At 42.1% G+C, this 14,274-nt stretch overlaps 1 protein-coding gene across 1 annotated transcript in view; it reads left to right on the forward strand.

Moving 5' to 3' along the window:
- The window catches only part of LOC108802120 (carboxypeptidase O-like), a 54,697-nt gene that overhangs the window by 5,341 nt on the left and 35,082 nt on the right, over positions 1-14,274 (forward strand). Inside the window, exons 2-3 of the mRNA XM_018574006.1 lie at positions 7,023-7,112; positions 12,017-12,092. Of these exons, the coding sequence (XP_018429508.1) occupies positions 7,023-7,112; positions 12,017-12,092 (166 nt within the window). The remainder of the gene's footprint in view (positions 1-7,022; positions 7,113-12,016; positions 12,093-14,274) is intronic.

Raw genomic sequence — 14,274 nt, forward strand, 5'->3', positions numbered from 1 at the left:
GGGGGTGTATTATTTTATGTGTGTGTTTTATTTTATCTGCGGGGAACGGGAGGGAGGTGGAAACGACGGGGGTGTATTACTCTGTGTGTGTGTATTTCTTTTTCTATGTGTGTGTTTTGAGGGGGGTCGTATTTCTCTGTTTTTGTATATTCACCCCAGTCATACCTATAGGTTTAGGCGTGATTAGGGATTTCTATGTCAGTGATTAGGAATTTCTATGTCTGGTGTAAACACCAGATTAGGAATCCCTAATCTGGTGTTTACAAGCGGTAGCTGTCACCCAATCAAGTTAATGATCAGGTGACAGCCACTGCATGTAAGCGCCGGCACACTGTATGCAATGGCATGTGATATGATTACATGCAGTTAGGAATCAATCACTATCCCTGGATGCACGATTGATGAGTCCAGGGAGAGTTACTGTTTTCTAACTGCATGTAATCATATCATACCTAATAACATATGCTGTAGCTCAGGCACTGTGCCATATGGGGGGCAGGCATACAACATTTTGCTGTGGGGCCCTGTGATTTCTAGTTATGCCCCTGACTACATGCAAGAGTTCTGCAATCTGTCCCCCTCCGTTTCATGTTATCCAGCCTGCCTGTGTCCCTACATGATTAGCATTGTTCCAATGGTAGAAAGTTTTGATGGTTTTACTGTTCCAAAAACAAGAGGGCATTGATCCCATCTTGTATCTGAAGGCTTTAAATGTCTTTTTTCAAATCCCTGTGATCATCAAGGATGCATATTGTCCCTATCTTGCCAGCACATCAACACTACCTCTGTTTTGCTGTGGGCATATATACTACCAGTTTGTATCCCTAACATTTGATCTGTCTTCTGCAGCCCTAGTGTTCACCACCACTATTCCAATTCTGGGATAAATGGACAATCTCCTATTGAGGGAGCAGTTGCCGCAAATACTGACGGACAACATGATATGGACAGTCCTGACCTTAAAAAGGTTCAGTTTGATCCTGAACCTTCAGAAGTCAGCTCTGGAACCAACACATTGCTTAGAGTATCTGGGTCTCATCCTAGACACAGCTCAAGCCATAGTTTTTCTCCCTAATAAAAACTTCTAACTCTCAGACTTAGTTTGCACAGTCCAGGAGCCATCCAACTCTGCGATTCTGTAAGAGAGTGATGGGCCTGATGGTAGCCTCCTTCAAGGCAGTTCCATTTGCTCAGTTGCACTTCTGACCCCTACAACACAACATCCTATGGTCTTGGAACCAATTGGTGCAGTCTCTAAACTGACTTGCTGTCACAGCCCGCTTGTGGTTAGTAGGAGGTGAGTAGGATCTCAACAGCGGAAGCAAAGAAACCCTGGTATGGACTCTATACGGCGCTCAGTCACGAACCCCAGGCGTCGCTCTCAGTCATATGCGGAGAGTTTGGGGTTCTTGCATCATGAGCCGTAGTAGAATGTAATACAATTTGGTATGAGGAATGAGGTATCAGCCCCTAAGCCCTTGATGGGATCACGAGGTACTGCGTAGGTGATGTTCCCTTAAGGCCTGCTGAACTAATGCGGTGAGTGGCAAACCAGTTATCAGTGCCCCCCAGTCCCGGTAGTTATAGGTATAGGCAGTCCATAGATATACATATGCACATAAGCTCATACGAGATAGGAAGACAGATCAGTCCAGTATGCATACACTTGTACAAAGGTAAACTTCAAGGTAGTCCATACATGGGGAAGCCCTGTAGGCTTTAAAGTACTTGCGCTTAGGTGTGGATCAGTGGTGCCAGGAGACGCGTCTCTCAGCAGTAGGGTAGTCCTCAGTTTGGTCCAGGTGAGCAGTATCCTTAGAGAACAAAGTTCCAGGGTGATTGGGCATGAGAAACCCAATAGTGAACACCCTGCAATGTTCGGTTTCCGTTTAAATAGGCCGTGACGTCACGCGGCCGCGGCGCACTTCCACGTTCCAGCGTGGAGCGCACAGTGCGTTCCCAGATGGAGGTGGAACCCGTCTGCGGCGTCTCCCTCTACTGCGGTCCACGCTGGAATGCACACGTGACGCGGCCCGGCAGGGAGGGACGTTACACTTGCCTTGCACCAAAGATTAGGTTATCTCTGGCCTGGTGGCTCAGGAATCCATCTCTGAAGATAGGAAATTCTCTCATCTCACTGTCTTGGAAGATCATAACAACAGATGACAGCCTGAAGGGCTGGGGAGGAGTCCTAGACACCTTGTCAGTGCAGTGGACTTGGTTAACCAGAATTTCATCTCCTGATCAACATTCTGGATTTCCGAACTATTTCGTTTTTCTCAGTGGTGTACATCAACCACCAAGGAGGAACCAGAATTGTTGCCACACCAAGTGAGGTAGAAAGAATTGAAGCCTGGGCAGAAATTCCAGTTCCAGTCTTGTCCACTGTTTACCAGTGGACAAAATGCCAGATATGAATAATTGGCAAGAAAACTACCTCTGACTGCAGTGCCTGAGTTCCTACATCCAGACGTATTTTTAGGATTTGTGTCACAGGTGGGGGGATGCCAGATGTGGATCTCCTGGTTCAACAACAAACTGAACAGGTTTATCCCCAGATGCAGAGATCCTCTGGTGGAAGCCATGGATGCTTGGGGGGGCTCTATGGGATCTGTACAGCATTATCTAAGCCTTTCCAGGTCTGAAAACCGATCCTCATCTACTTCACAGCATAGAGATAGAGAGAGTGATCCTTAAAGCTCTGAACTGGTCCAGGGAGATGTGGTATTTCAACCTCATCAAACTTCTGGTAGACACACCAGATCGACTAGATCTTTTCTTTCAAGGACCAATTTACCACCCTGCTTTATGGTCACTGGCTTTAACGGGATGGTTAATGAAGCCCATGTCTTGAAAGACAGCAGTCACTCTGATTCAGTAATTTCCCCTCTGTTAAAAAACTAGGAAGTCTACCTCCTGTGACCCCACTGTGACGGACCCCCGTACTCAGGATAAGTATGTACGCCGCTATCTTCTTCCTTGCTGAGGAGATATCGCAACCTGAAGATCCTTAGCTCCCAGTTTCCCCAGTCACTAGTCAAGGCTTGAGTGTAGGGTAAACAAACTCTGATTTATTGAGCAACTGCACAAACTTTTATACAGCAAGTGATGAAATCAGAATATAATCCCATCACATCCCCCGTCCCCTCCCAGACAATCGGTCTGCTCAACACCACAGGTGTCCACCTGCTAACGAACTCCAGACAGCCATAGCAGTAGCCTGGCCAGAATGTCATTGTTCTGAGCTCCCTCAGAGAACAATGGGAGATAACGAGGGATGGTGCTGATACTTTTTCCATAACCAGGTCACACAGCATAACGCACTCAAACATAACTCAACACCAATACACATTTAACTTATAAACTCATCACCATGTCGTCACACCCACCATCACATATGCAAGTTTATTTCATTTGGTGTGAGTACATAAAGTTTCAACTGAGAATCATAACCTTTCTGCTGCCAGGTCTGAATCAGCATTTGGCCTTGAGTACCATCAGGGAGCAAACATCAGCCCTTGCGACCTTATTCTAAAGACATCAGTTGTCCTATTCATTGGTCAAGACTTTTGTATAGGGTGTTTCTCATGTGGCCCCTCTTGTACAACCTCCTTTGACTCTGTGGGATTTAAATTTGGCACTTTAAAGATCACCTTTGAACCCACTAAGGATGTTTCCCTTTCAACTTTTGGTTACAAGGTTTTGTCCCTTGTTGCCATCACCTCTGGGAGGCATGTGTCTGAGCTGGCAGCCCTGTTCTGTAAGAACCCTATTTTATCCTACATAAGGGCAAGGTGTTATTGAGGCCTAGAGCCTTCTTTGTTTCTAAGGTGGTTTTGGCCTTTTACTTAAAAAAGGACATTATTCTTTTATCTCTCTCTGTCTGGCTCCAGTACAATCAAATGAAATGTCCTTTTATTACTTGGAAGTAGTTTGTGCTGTGCAGGTTTACCTTATATACTGTTTACCAGGTATGCAAAGCTGCCACCTCATCTTCAGTTCACACATTGCCTAGGTTTTACCAAGTGGATGTTCAGGCCTCATCTGATGCCAGCTTTGGGTGTAAGGCGCTTTTGGAAGCTGTCAAGACCAGCTGTGGATGCACGCTGTCAGAGCAAATAGTGATGAGTTGTTTCACCTATAGCAGCCACCGTTCCCATAAGGCAAGCACGCCTACCAGTACGTGGATGCCCCCAGGACTTTATGCTCTGAACAGGTGATGCCCCAGGCTGGCCCGACTTGCTGAAACTAACAGAAGAAGAAAGACGCTACCAGAGCGTAATCCGGGATGAACTGAGTTAAAATGGTGGTGGCTGGGAAGGGTAATCCGGGCAGAGGCTAAGGTCAGGGCTGGCAGAGGGAAAAGCGTAATCCAGGGATAGGGCAAGGTCAAAATCAAAAACAAACAAGATTTCCAGACACAGGATTGCAGAGACAGAGCATGGCTTGTATAGCCAGAACTATCACAAGCACTGGGGAACAAGTTGATGATGCTTAAATAGGGTGCCACCTGCAACAAGGCCAATCCCAGAGCTGGAGGTGTGTGGTTAGATTAATTAAGCCACAGCTGCCTAGACTGGCGCTGCAGCCAGCAAGACACAGAATAATTAACCCACACCAGTCAAGGCTGCAGCCAGCAATACAGGCTGCTAGAACTACAGAGACTGCCTGACAGCAGCTCCCAGTTTTACTGTTTTGTTATGTGGGTCTGTTAGTGCGTCGTTACTGTTACTCATCCCTCAGGTGGACTGCTTTAGGATGTTCAGATTGTTTCTGAAAAACAGGATCCTGTGTCTACTAATGAGCGAGAAAAAAACCCCAAGATTTTTGTACTTACCATAAAATCAGTTTCTTGGATTAATAGGCATTGGTGCCACCCCTCCATGTAAGTAATCTATTCATAATACTGCTTTTCTACAAAACTGAAGCATAATGGGAGTAAGGGGCTATATCTGGCTGGCCCATGATTTTTGTGTGTGCCAGTTTCCGAGTCCTCATGAAGGAGGAAGCATAACCCAATTTTCTCTGAATAACTGAAAACAGAGTGTCCCATGGAGCTGCAATGAAGAGCAATGCCCCATTCAGTGCCTTCCTGGCACTGGCATTTTAAAACTGTTCCACTGCAGCTTCTACAGGATTTAGCATAGGAAAATACATGAGTGATTCATTTGAGTGTATGTAAAGGTGAAGATTTTTAGTTAGAGTAAGGAAAGGATAGATCAGTTGTCAAGTTTTCATTGCTGTCTGTGTCCCCACTGGGGAGATTCACCCCTCCAATTGTCCTGGTGACCATTGATTCCAAAAAATGTTTTAGAACTGTCATTAAACAAGTGGTGAGGGAAAATCCTCCAACGTGGACATGTGTTTTTGTAAATACTGTTTATGAGCATAATTCTGTTCACTTTGGAGAGATTTTCTCGTATTTCTTGCTGCATCTCCATAACAGGAAGTGAAGGGAAGTCTTCCCTGCAGGGCACAGGCAGCAAAAAAAAAAACACCTGATATGAGTTTTAACATTTCCTTACTCTTTCTAAATCTAAAAAAAGTTTTGATTTTGCATGCAGCTCACTTGAATTACTGTATTTTACGCATGTATGGTACTTCCATTTATTAGGACAACCAAGGGACTCTCAAATAGGCTAGAATCCCACCTTCTCCCCTTCACCGCTAAAGAAGTGTAGGTCACCATTGTTATTTATATAGTGAGATGTATGTTGTAGTTCTTTTAGCTGCCACTAGATGTTTCCATTCATCCTTATTTTTTTCTTTGTGCTAACACTTATTGCCCTGTCAGTGCTGCTGAATTAGGGCCTCCTAAAGGTAGGTCCCTCTTAGGTTGTTTCCTTTGGCAGTACTGCCGTTACTCAGCATTCCCTGATAGGTTAAAAAACAGTTGAGAATGGGAAAAGTAAGGGGGTATGGAGCAGCAAAGGGGAAAGGAGAGAGAACCCCTTCTTCATATGGAAAGGACATGGAACAGCTAGATGTGAATGCCCAATGAACACTCACACAGGAAACTTCCCATAGCATGATGGGATGCATAGTTCAATATAGGATGTAAAGAGGTGGGGAAATGACATGCAGAGGTTTACCCTCCCTCTTAGCCATGGCAGATCTGAAAGGATAGTGGTCATTGATGACACAACAGGTAGTTATATCTTTGTTTTCTTGCCTGCATTATAGGTTTAATCATAGGTAGTATGAAGGGTGCAATATGAATATTTGGGAGGATTGTTGATGATATTCTGTAGATCAGCTTTAAGTTTACAGAGATATATAAGGTTGTTATAGTTAGGTATTGTAAGGGTATTTCAACATCATGGGAACATGCATAATTCATGGAAAGTCTTTTTAAAAAGATCTGTGTTACAATTACATTCTTTACTAGTTTGGGAAAGTTAGAAACTAGATCCTAACATGGAAAGGTTGAGAACTACTGAAGTAGCAGATATAAAACAGATTCCAGATAGACAGTTTTCTTGTGTGTTCAAGGACTGTATGTGTATAGTTGTTCCTTATATGTCCTGTTTTTCCATATGTCCATCTTTTTTTTCATAAGTATCCAGCATTAGGGTAGATTTATCGCTAAAAAATTCTTATAAACGCCCCATTGCTGTTTCATCTATGACTCTTCCTGTGTCTTCTTTATGAACAGCAGAATTACAAGTGCATGCCTTTGCTGGAGAATAGAGCTCATCTCTCATTACAGCAAATGATCATTCCTATTAAGGATCTAGACAATGCTAGTTAAATTAAACAAGGACAATGACAAATCCCACTGTACTGGGAGTGCCAGAATGTCTGGTGCCACTGCAAAGTGTGGATTAAACCGATTTGGCCCTCAACAAAGCTTTGGGGCAGAATCTCAAACATTTTGTCAGTGTCAGGCAGGTGTGGGTTAATATATGAGCTGTAAACTACAGTCTTCTACAATAATTACACCGAGCCAGCGATCACTCAATTAACATCTAGTCAGCATCCAGCCGTTTGCAGTCTGTTTGCTAACTTATTTCTCTGTGTAGCTTCAGGAAGATGTATCTTCTGCTGTGGAACGTTGGTTTTCTGGGAATTCTGAGCTTGCAAGTGCTGGGCACGAAGATAAACTATGAAAGGTATGAATTTAATTCTTCTATTTTGATGACAGATGGAAGCTTTCCTTGAGTTGTGCAATCTATATACACCATTAATTGTGTCTGGCTGTGATAGTTAGTGCTGTAAAATAAATTCACAAACAAAACTGATTCATGTTACATCTTTAACTGTGTTTATACAATATTGAAAACATTTTTCTAAAGACGAAAGCAGCATGTAAGTCTGCCCTAAATACATACAACCTGTCCCGTAGATCTGTCACTACGCTGTTACTGCTTTGGTGTCCTTGGCTGTGTGTGCCCTGGCAGAAAAATCTGTGTTACTATTCAGTTACTATTGTTGTGACTTGTGCACGGGACCTGTTGTTAATCTACTTTCCTAAATTAAATAAATTGTGCTATATATGGCACATGTCTCTACTCAAACTGTATAGCACTTCATTTATTGATATTTATTCTTATTTATGCAATGTTCTTTACTTTTCTCTGTTATGCTATGTTTTATATATATATATATATATTAGGGATGTCCCGATGCCACTTTTTTAAGTACAAGTACAAGTACAAGTACTGGCCCTCATGTACTTGCCGATACCAATTACCAATACTTTTCCTATGGGGCAGGGATTTGTAGCCCTCTGTAACTAGTGGTATTCAGCATTGCTGTTTAATGAATTGCTGAGATTTGTAGCCCTCTATAGCTGATGATATTATTCTGCATTCCTGCAAAATTTATTGTTGGGATTTGTAGCCTTCTATACCTGGTAGTATTCTGCATTGCTGTCTAATGTGTTGCTGGGATTTGTAGTCCTCTATACAGTGGGGGAACTACCAGGTTCACAGCGGTCCCAGCTGCGAGTGAGAACTAGCATTTGGACACTGGGGGAGCCCGAACAGGAGGGAGAGGGCCCTGGTAAGTGCCAACATTGCCGGTTACCGGGCCTTCCTTCCTTCAGTCTGGGGTCCACACCACCTTATCCTTGTTCTAAAATCATTAGTCTTTATTGTTTTAGAAAAACTTTCATAAAACCCTAAAAAAAAAGTTATTAGCAATTGGTATCAGCAAATACTTGAGGAAACGTACTCATACTCGATCTTGAAAAAATCGTATCGGTGCATCCCTAGTTTTCAATATTTTTTTTAGATAACATATAAAATAGATCAACTTGTAAACAATCTCATCAATATGTGGTAATGTTAAAGTCCATCTCTGGGCAAAAATTAAGCCCCATCCACCCCCTCTTACCCATTCTAACCTTTTTTTAATACCTTGTGCAGTATGGATTCTTGCCTAAATTTGTCCTCAATGTCTCATGGTGGCACCTTCTCTAGGCACAGGTAACCAGTAATCTAGTGACACATATGTGTTCATGCTGGTCTCTGGCAGTCATCCTCTTCTTAATGTTGAGAGGACCCTGCCAGTGGACAGCCATAGAAAGTGTCCATGTCATGCAGGCAGTCATGTGGACACCTAAAGAGGAACCCTGCGTTCTACACACAGAGGAAGATAACAGACTGAGGAGGACTGGAACGCCATGTGACCGTGGATTTAGGTGATTAAAAGGCATTTCAGTTTGTACATGGGGGCAACCATATTTGTTCATTTTATAAACATGCTCCACTTCCTGCTTTGCAATTCTACACAGTGTTTATGCTGTACTGCTCCTTCTCAAAATTCAAGTCTACAAGTTGGCTGTCTTATTGAAAACAACACACTCCCTATGTGGCTGATATTTTATCTCAACAGTTGTAAATGAAGAGATAATTGCACTGGATAACCAAAAGCTCCTTCACATTGCTAATTTACATACATTCTTAGCTGTCTAATAACAGCGAAAGACTTACTGACAAAATGCTAAGTCAGAGGGAGGAATGCGATTTTGAGGTGGACTTACTCGTAGCAATTTGTAATCAATTTAGTTAGTTGTGATCGCTAACTAGTGATTTATCAAAATATCAAACAATGCAACGCACACCATATTGTTCCACACTTTGCGATCAACACTCTGTTCCCCTGACACATGCTGATAATTGTTCGATTGATCAGAAGTGATTGATAAACTTCCACCACAGGCGGTCATCAAAATTGATTTGGAGCTCACTATGTTGATTGATTGTAGGGTCTTTTAGTATGTGCTTTTTATTCATTTTGATTATTGTAGTCACAGTGAGTATGACTCTAACACAAATATGCGTGTGTCGGGCGAACCGATCATAATTTAGATAGATTAAGTGATCTTTTTTAATAGATCACTATCATTTATAACTAATTTCTATTTTTAATCTATATTTTATTTACTTAGTCCCAGAGATAATCCACCGCTCCAACCCACTCTCAGTTATCCTGTCTGGGCAAGGTGTGGGTATCAGCAGGAAGCCAGCCACGCTCTAAAGAGAGTACAGGTGAAACTCGAATAATTAGAATATCGTGCAAAGTTCATTTATTTCACTAATGCAACTTAAAAGGTGAAACTAATATATGAGATAGACTCATTACATGCAAAGCAAGATAATTCAAGCTGTGATTTGTCATAATTGTGATGATTATGGCTTACAGCTCATGAAAACCCCAAGAACCCCAAATCCACAACCTCAAAAAATGAGAATATTACATGCAATCAATAAAACAAGGATTGTACATAGAAGAATATCGGACCTCTGAAAAGTACAAGCATGCATATGTACTCAGTACTTGGTTTGGGCCCCTTTTGCAGCACTTACTGCAATTACTTTTGCACGATATTCTAATTATTTGAGTTTCACCTGTACTCAAATGCAAGGAAGATGCCACACACCACTGTCATCACCATAAAACTTTATTACTATCCAACAGTTAATATGCTCCTGCTCCCTCCCTTAAACTGCCCACCTCTGATGAGGTACAACCTGTTGAGCTTATTTGTAGAGGACGAATACAAATAAGCCTGCCAGGGTGAAACACGTTAGAGGGGTGTTTCACGAGCGGGGAGAGGAGCATCTTGGCTGTCGGATGTCAACAAACTTTTACAGTAATGCTAGTGGTGTGCATCTTCCTTTCATTTGAGAATTATACTTTTAGTCAATAAAAAAGTGTAAAACAATACTGTATGTTGCATTCTTTGATATTTTAAAAGTTTATGAATCATTTGTTTGCAAATCTTCTGTCCTAAATCAATCACAAATCACTGCGTGTATGGCCAACCTAAGGTGGATATTTATAGCAGAGGGCAAATGCCACTATATGCTCTCTGCTTTACAACACAAAGTTGCTGTGGCCTATATTTCATGTTCATTCATAAAATGCATAAAATATGGAGCCTGCGGTATGTCATATAACTCTCACTGCCTAAAGCACGGAGAAAGAACTCCTTGGTTAGAAGAGAAGCCAATGACATGACTTTGGCAGGTGACACGATCAGGCCCTCTTCCCAATTTTCTTTTGCTATTTATATATACAGTACTCCTTTAACTTCGGAGTCCTGTAGCAAGATAAACCCAATGCAAATTTGTAAACCACACTGCTGTGCATTATAACTGTGTGTTTTTCTTCTTAAAGAAGTAGTATTGTTACAGTGTAGCCTAAGGCCCCATTCATACTGAGCGACATGTAGATTGTGCGTTTTTCCGCACGATCGTAGTTGTGCGATTTTGGCACGACAGTCGCACGACGGGTCTAATAGGGCTGCACGCAAGTACGAGCAGAATCGCACGACATGCGCAGCAAAAGGGGCCCTGCACAAGCGACGCGCGGCAGGGACGAGCGACAGGCGACACGGAGCTGTAGAATAGAACAGCTCCATTGAAAATCATTGGACGAGCGACTTCTCACGATATCGCGTGGCAAATATGCGCGATATCGCGGCAGAAATCGCGCAAATAAACGCTCAGTGTGAATGGGCAGTTACTGATGCTTTATAACTGGGCTCCAAGTAGTGACGATCTAAGTGCAGTTGGGCATGGGCGTGGAAGATTATTGGAAAATTAGAGGAATGTGTTAGAAAAAGATTATTTACACAAATAAATTACACGTCAAACAGATGCTGTTTTTTATAATAAAAAAGACATTAAATTAATCCATGCAGACACTAAATATATAATGACTTCAAACCTGTTAGCTATATTTTCGAAAATTCCCAAGGTTCCTAATATAAAAACAAATGATATAAAGAATTATATTAGGGAGGCTGCATTTTATTCATGAGGTCTACGAAAGAAATCCTTGACCACATTAGCTTTCTTAGAGGATCGCAGTAGACAGTGCTGGTTCTTGGTGAATTGATAGGCTTCGTTCTAATAAGTATTGTTTATGCCCACAAGATGAATATCTCCATGGTGTACAGACACCATAGCCATTTTACGGTTAATAAATTCGTTTTCATCTTTTCCACAACTACCAGTAGACATTTTAGTTGCTTTCACTCAAATAATAAATGAAACACTTCAATAGAGTAGGCAGTCAGGCTAGAAATGATCATATTTTACAGAACCTGTCTACAAATGCTATAAAGTCTCTAATTTGTAGAGACCACTTAAACACTATTCTCAGTGGGATCTGCATCAGATTTAGTGCTAAACTTTAGTGCTGTAATAAGCACATTAATTGTCCCCTTAGAGGGTTAAATATGCCTCTTTTTTCAGAAAAAGACAAAAAATCGATTCAAGCAGATTACCATGCCTGAGAATTTAAGATGTGGGGAGAGATGAAAAGGAACCATGCAGAAATTCTCAAGGTCGTTCGAGTTATTAAATGAGCAAGGCATGAATGTATTAATAAAGGGTTCATTATCGTCAGCATCTAACTGGGGAGGAGTCCCTATATATTTTCCAGTTTAGGCTGTGGCTTTAAAGTTCACTTGTTATACCCTTTTGAAGCTTTAAAAATTAATTGTAATTGCATATCAGATTAATAAATATCCATCTGCTCACACTATTTTTTTACCTTTTAGGGACCAGGTTTTACAAATCATCCCTCAGAACGTGAAACAAGTTCAGTGCCTATACCACATATGTCAGTCGTCACAGGTTAGTAATTAAAAAAAGTAGGTAGATAATTTATAATACAAGACACAAATTGTCAACTTTGTACATGTAATGGGGTGAGACAAGGAAATGGTGAGCAGAAAGGTACACCAAGCAGTACAAAATAAGTTGTTCAGTTTCTTTTTATACAGCCAACCTTTCACGCTAAATATCTTGTGTGAACAGCAAATATTTTAAAGAGAGACAATCAGAAATGAGCATTTGTAAAATTATTAATTAAAAAGTTGCTACAATTGCGGAGCCTTTCCTTTCAAGGATTGGTGTGTGTATTATTATTTAGTTGTATTCGCTCCCTGTCAGAGCAGAAAATGTCAGGTTGTACGGGGCCTATTCAGGAAGACTTATATCTTGCCGCAGCTCAAGGCTGGTAACTTACAGCTACTCTGAACTGTTGAAGGCGGTTTAAGTTATAATATAACAAAGCATGTAGTCTTCATTTATGTTACATCACATTTGTTATATGACAGTTTTTGTTATCAGCACTAGGCCAGGCACAAGATAGGATGGCTTTACAGCCTTACACTTTTGCTGTGACAGGGAGAGAATATATGTAAATATTAAAAAATGAATCAAAACCCTGAGAGGTAAGGCTAAAAAATACAACAATTAAAGAGGGTTGATTTAGATTACAAATGAATATTGGTGATATGTCCTTTTAAAACAGTGCTGCTGTTGGAATGTGCCAACACTTGGTGTGTTCAGTACTTGTTGAATGATCTTTGGTAAACCTCATTACAGTTCAGTAAGAATTAGGGTGTGGGGAGTTACCCCTTAAATGTAGCAAAGCTGAGCTGTTAGAGAATTTGGAGGACCAGTGTCACAATGTCCAGCAATCCATGCCAGATTTTCATGTTGGTCCCTGGTGCTTGGCTGTCAGACTATGGTATTCCACAGGGCTGCAGCCAATCTGCACACCTCCTCCCCTATTTAGCACTCTGTCACTTGTTGCTTTTCGTTCGAGCAACAAGTCTTCCTTCTTGTGTTGGACCCCTTGTGTTTCCCATGATCTCCTGTGCTGGTATACCTTTTTGGATCCCTGCTTTGTGCTGATGCCCCTTTGCGTGTGATCTCTCTGTTGGCTATTCCCCCTTTGCTTGTGATCTCACTGTTGACTATTCCCCCTTTGCTTGTGATCTCACTGTTGGCTATTCCCCCTTTGCGTGTGATCTCACTGTTTGCTATTCCCCCTTTGCTTGTGATCTCACTGTTGGCTATTCCCCCTTTGCGTGTGATCTCCCTCTTGGCTACTCCCCGTTTGCTTGTGATCTCCCTCTTGGCTACTCCCCGTTTGCTTGTGATCTCCCTGTTGGCTATTCCCCCTTTGCTCATGATCTCCCTGTTGGCTATTCCCCGTTTGCTTGGTTCTTGTGTTCCCATTTGTTGTAGTTCCTGTGTGCTCGTCTCCTACCTTGTTTGTACGTTTTCCCCAACCACCTCTGTGCTCTTTTCTGTGTGCCTGTACTTAGTAGACATGTGCAATTCGTTTCGTTCCCTAATCGAATTTCGGACGACATTTCGTAAATTCAGATGTTTCCGAATTACAGATATAATGAATGCAAACGATTCCAAAATTCGTTAGCGGTAGTCTGTACGATATTTCGTTTGTAGCAAAATGACATTAGACACAATTCATACCAGACCCTTTAGTCAAATAATTGTTGTTTTTTTTTCAAGTAAAGGATTTTATCAAAAGTCTGGACTTTTTAATAATTATTTTATTTAACCCTTTAGTGAATGGGTAGGGGTACAAGTACCCCTTACTCATTCACAAGGGGGAGCGGCATCTGGGTGCCCCCTTAATTAAAGGGGTATCGCGATGCAAATAAGCTCCCTTGCCCGCAGACCCCCACAACCACCGGGTCAGGGTTGTGGGGAAGAGGCCCTTGTCCCCATCGGCATGGGGACACCCTCCCAATGCCGAGGGCATGTGACCTGGTAAGGCGCAGAGAGGGGGAGTCGCTCGATCACCCCCCCTTTCCTGCCCTGCCGTGCCAGTGCTCGGATCAAGGGTCTGGTAGGACAGTTAGGTGGGCACCCACATTTTTTCCCCATTATTTGGGGCTGGGGTTCCCCCTTAAAATTCCTTCCAAACCCCACGCACTTTTTTTTTCTTAGGGTCCCTCCTAACATTCCTACCAGACCTAAAGGGTCTGGTATGAATTGA

This window comes from Nanorana parkeri, unplaced genomic scaffold (genome assembly GCF_000935625.1).
Source record: "Nanorana parkeri isolate BGI_ZX_2015 unplaced genomic scaffold, ASM93562v1 scaffold2671, whole genome shotgun sequence".
NCBI classification, from domain to species: Eukaryota; Metazoa; Chordata; class Amphibia; order Anura; family Dicroglossidae; genus Nanorana; species Nanorana parkeri.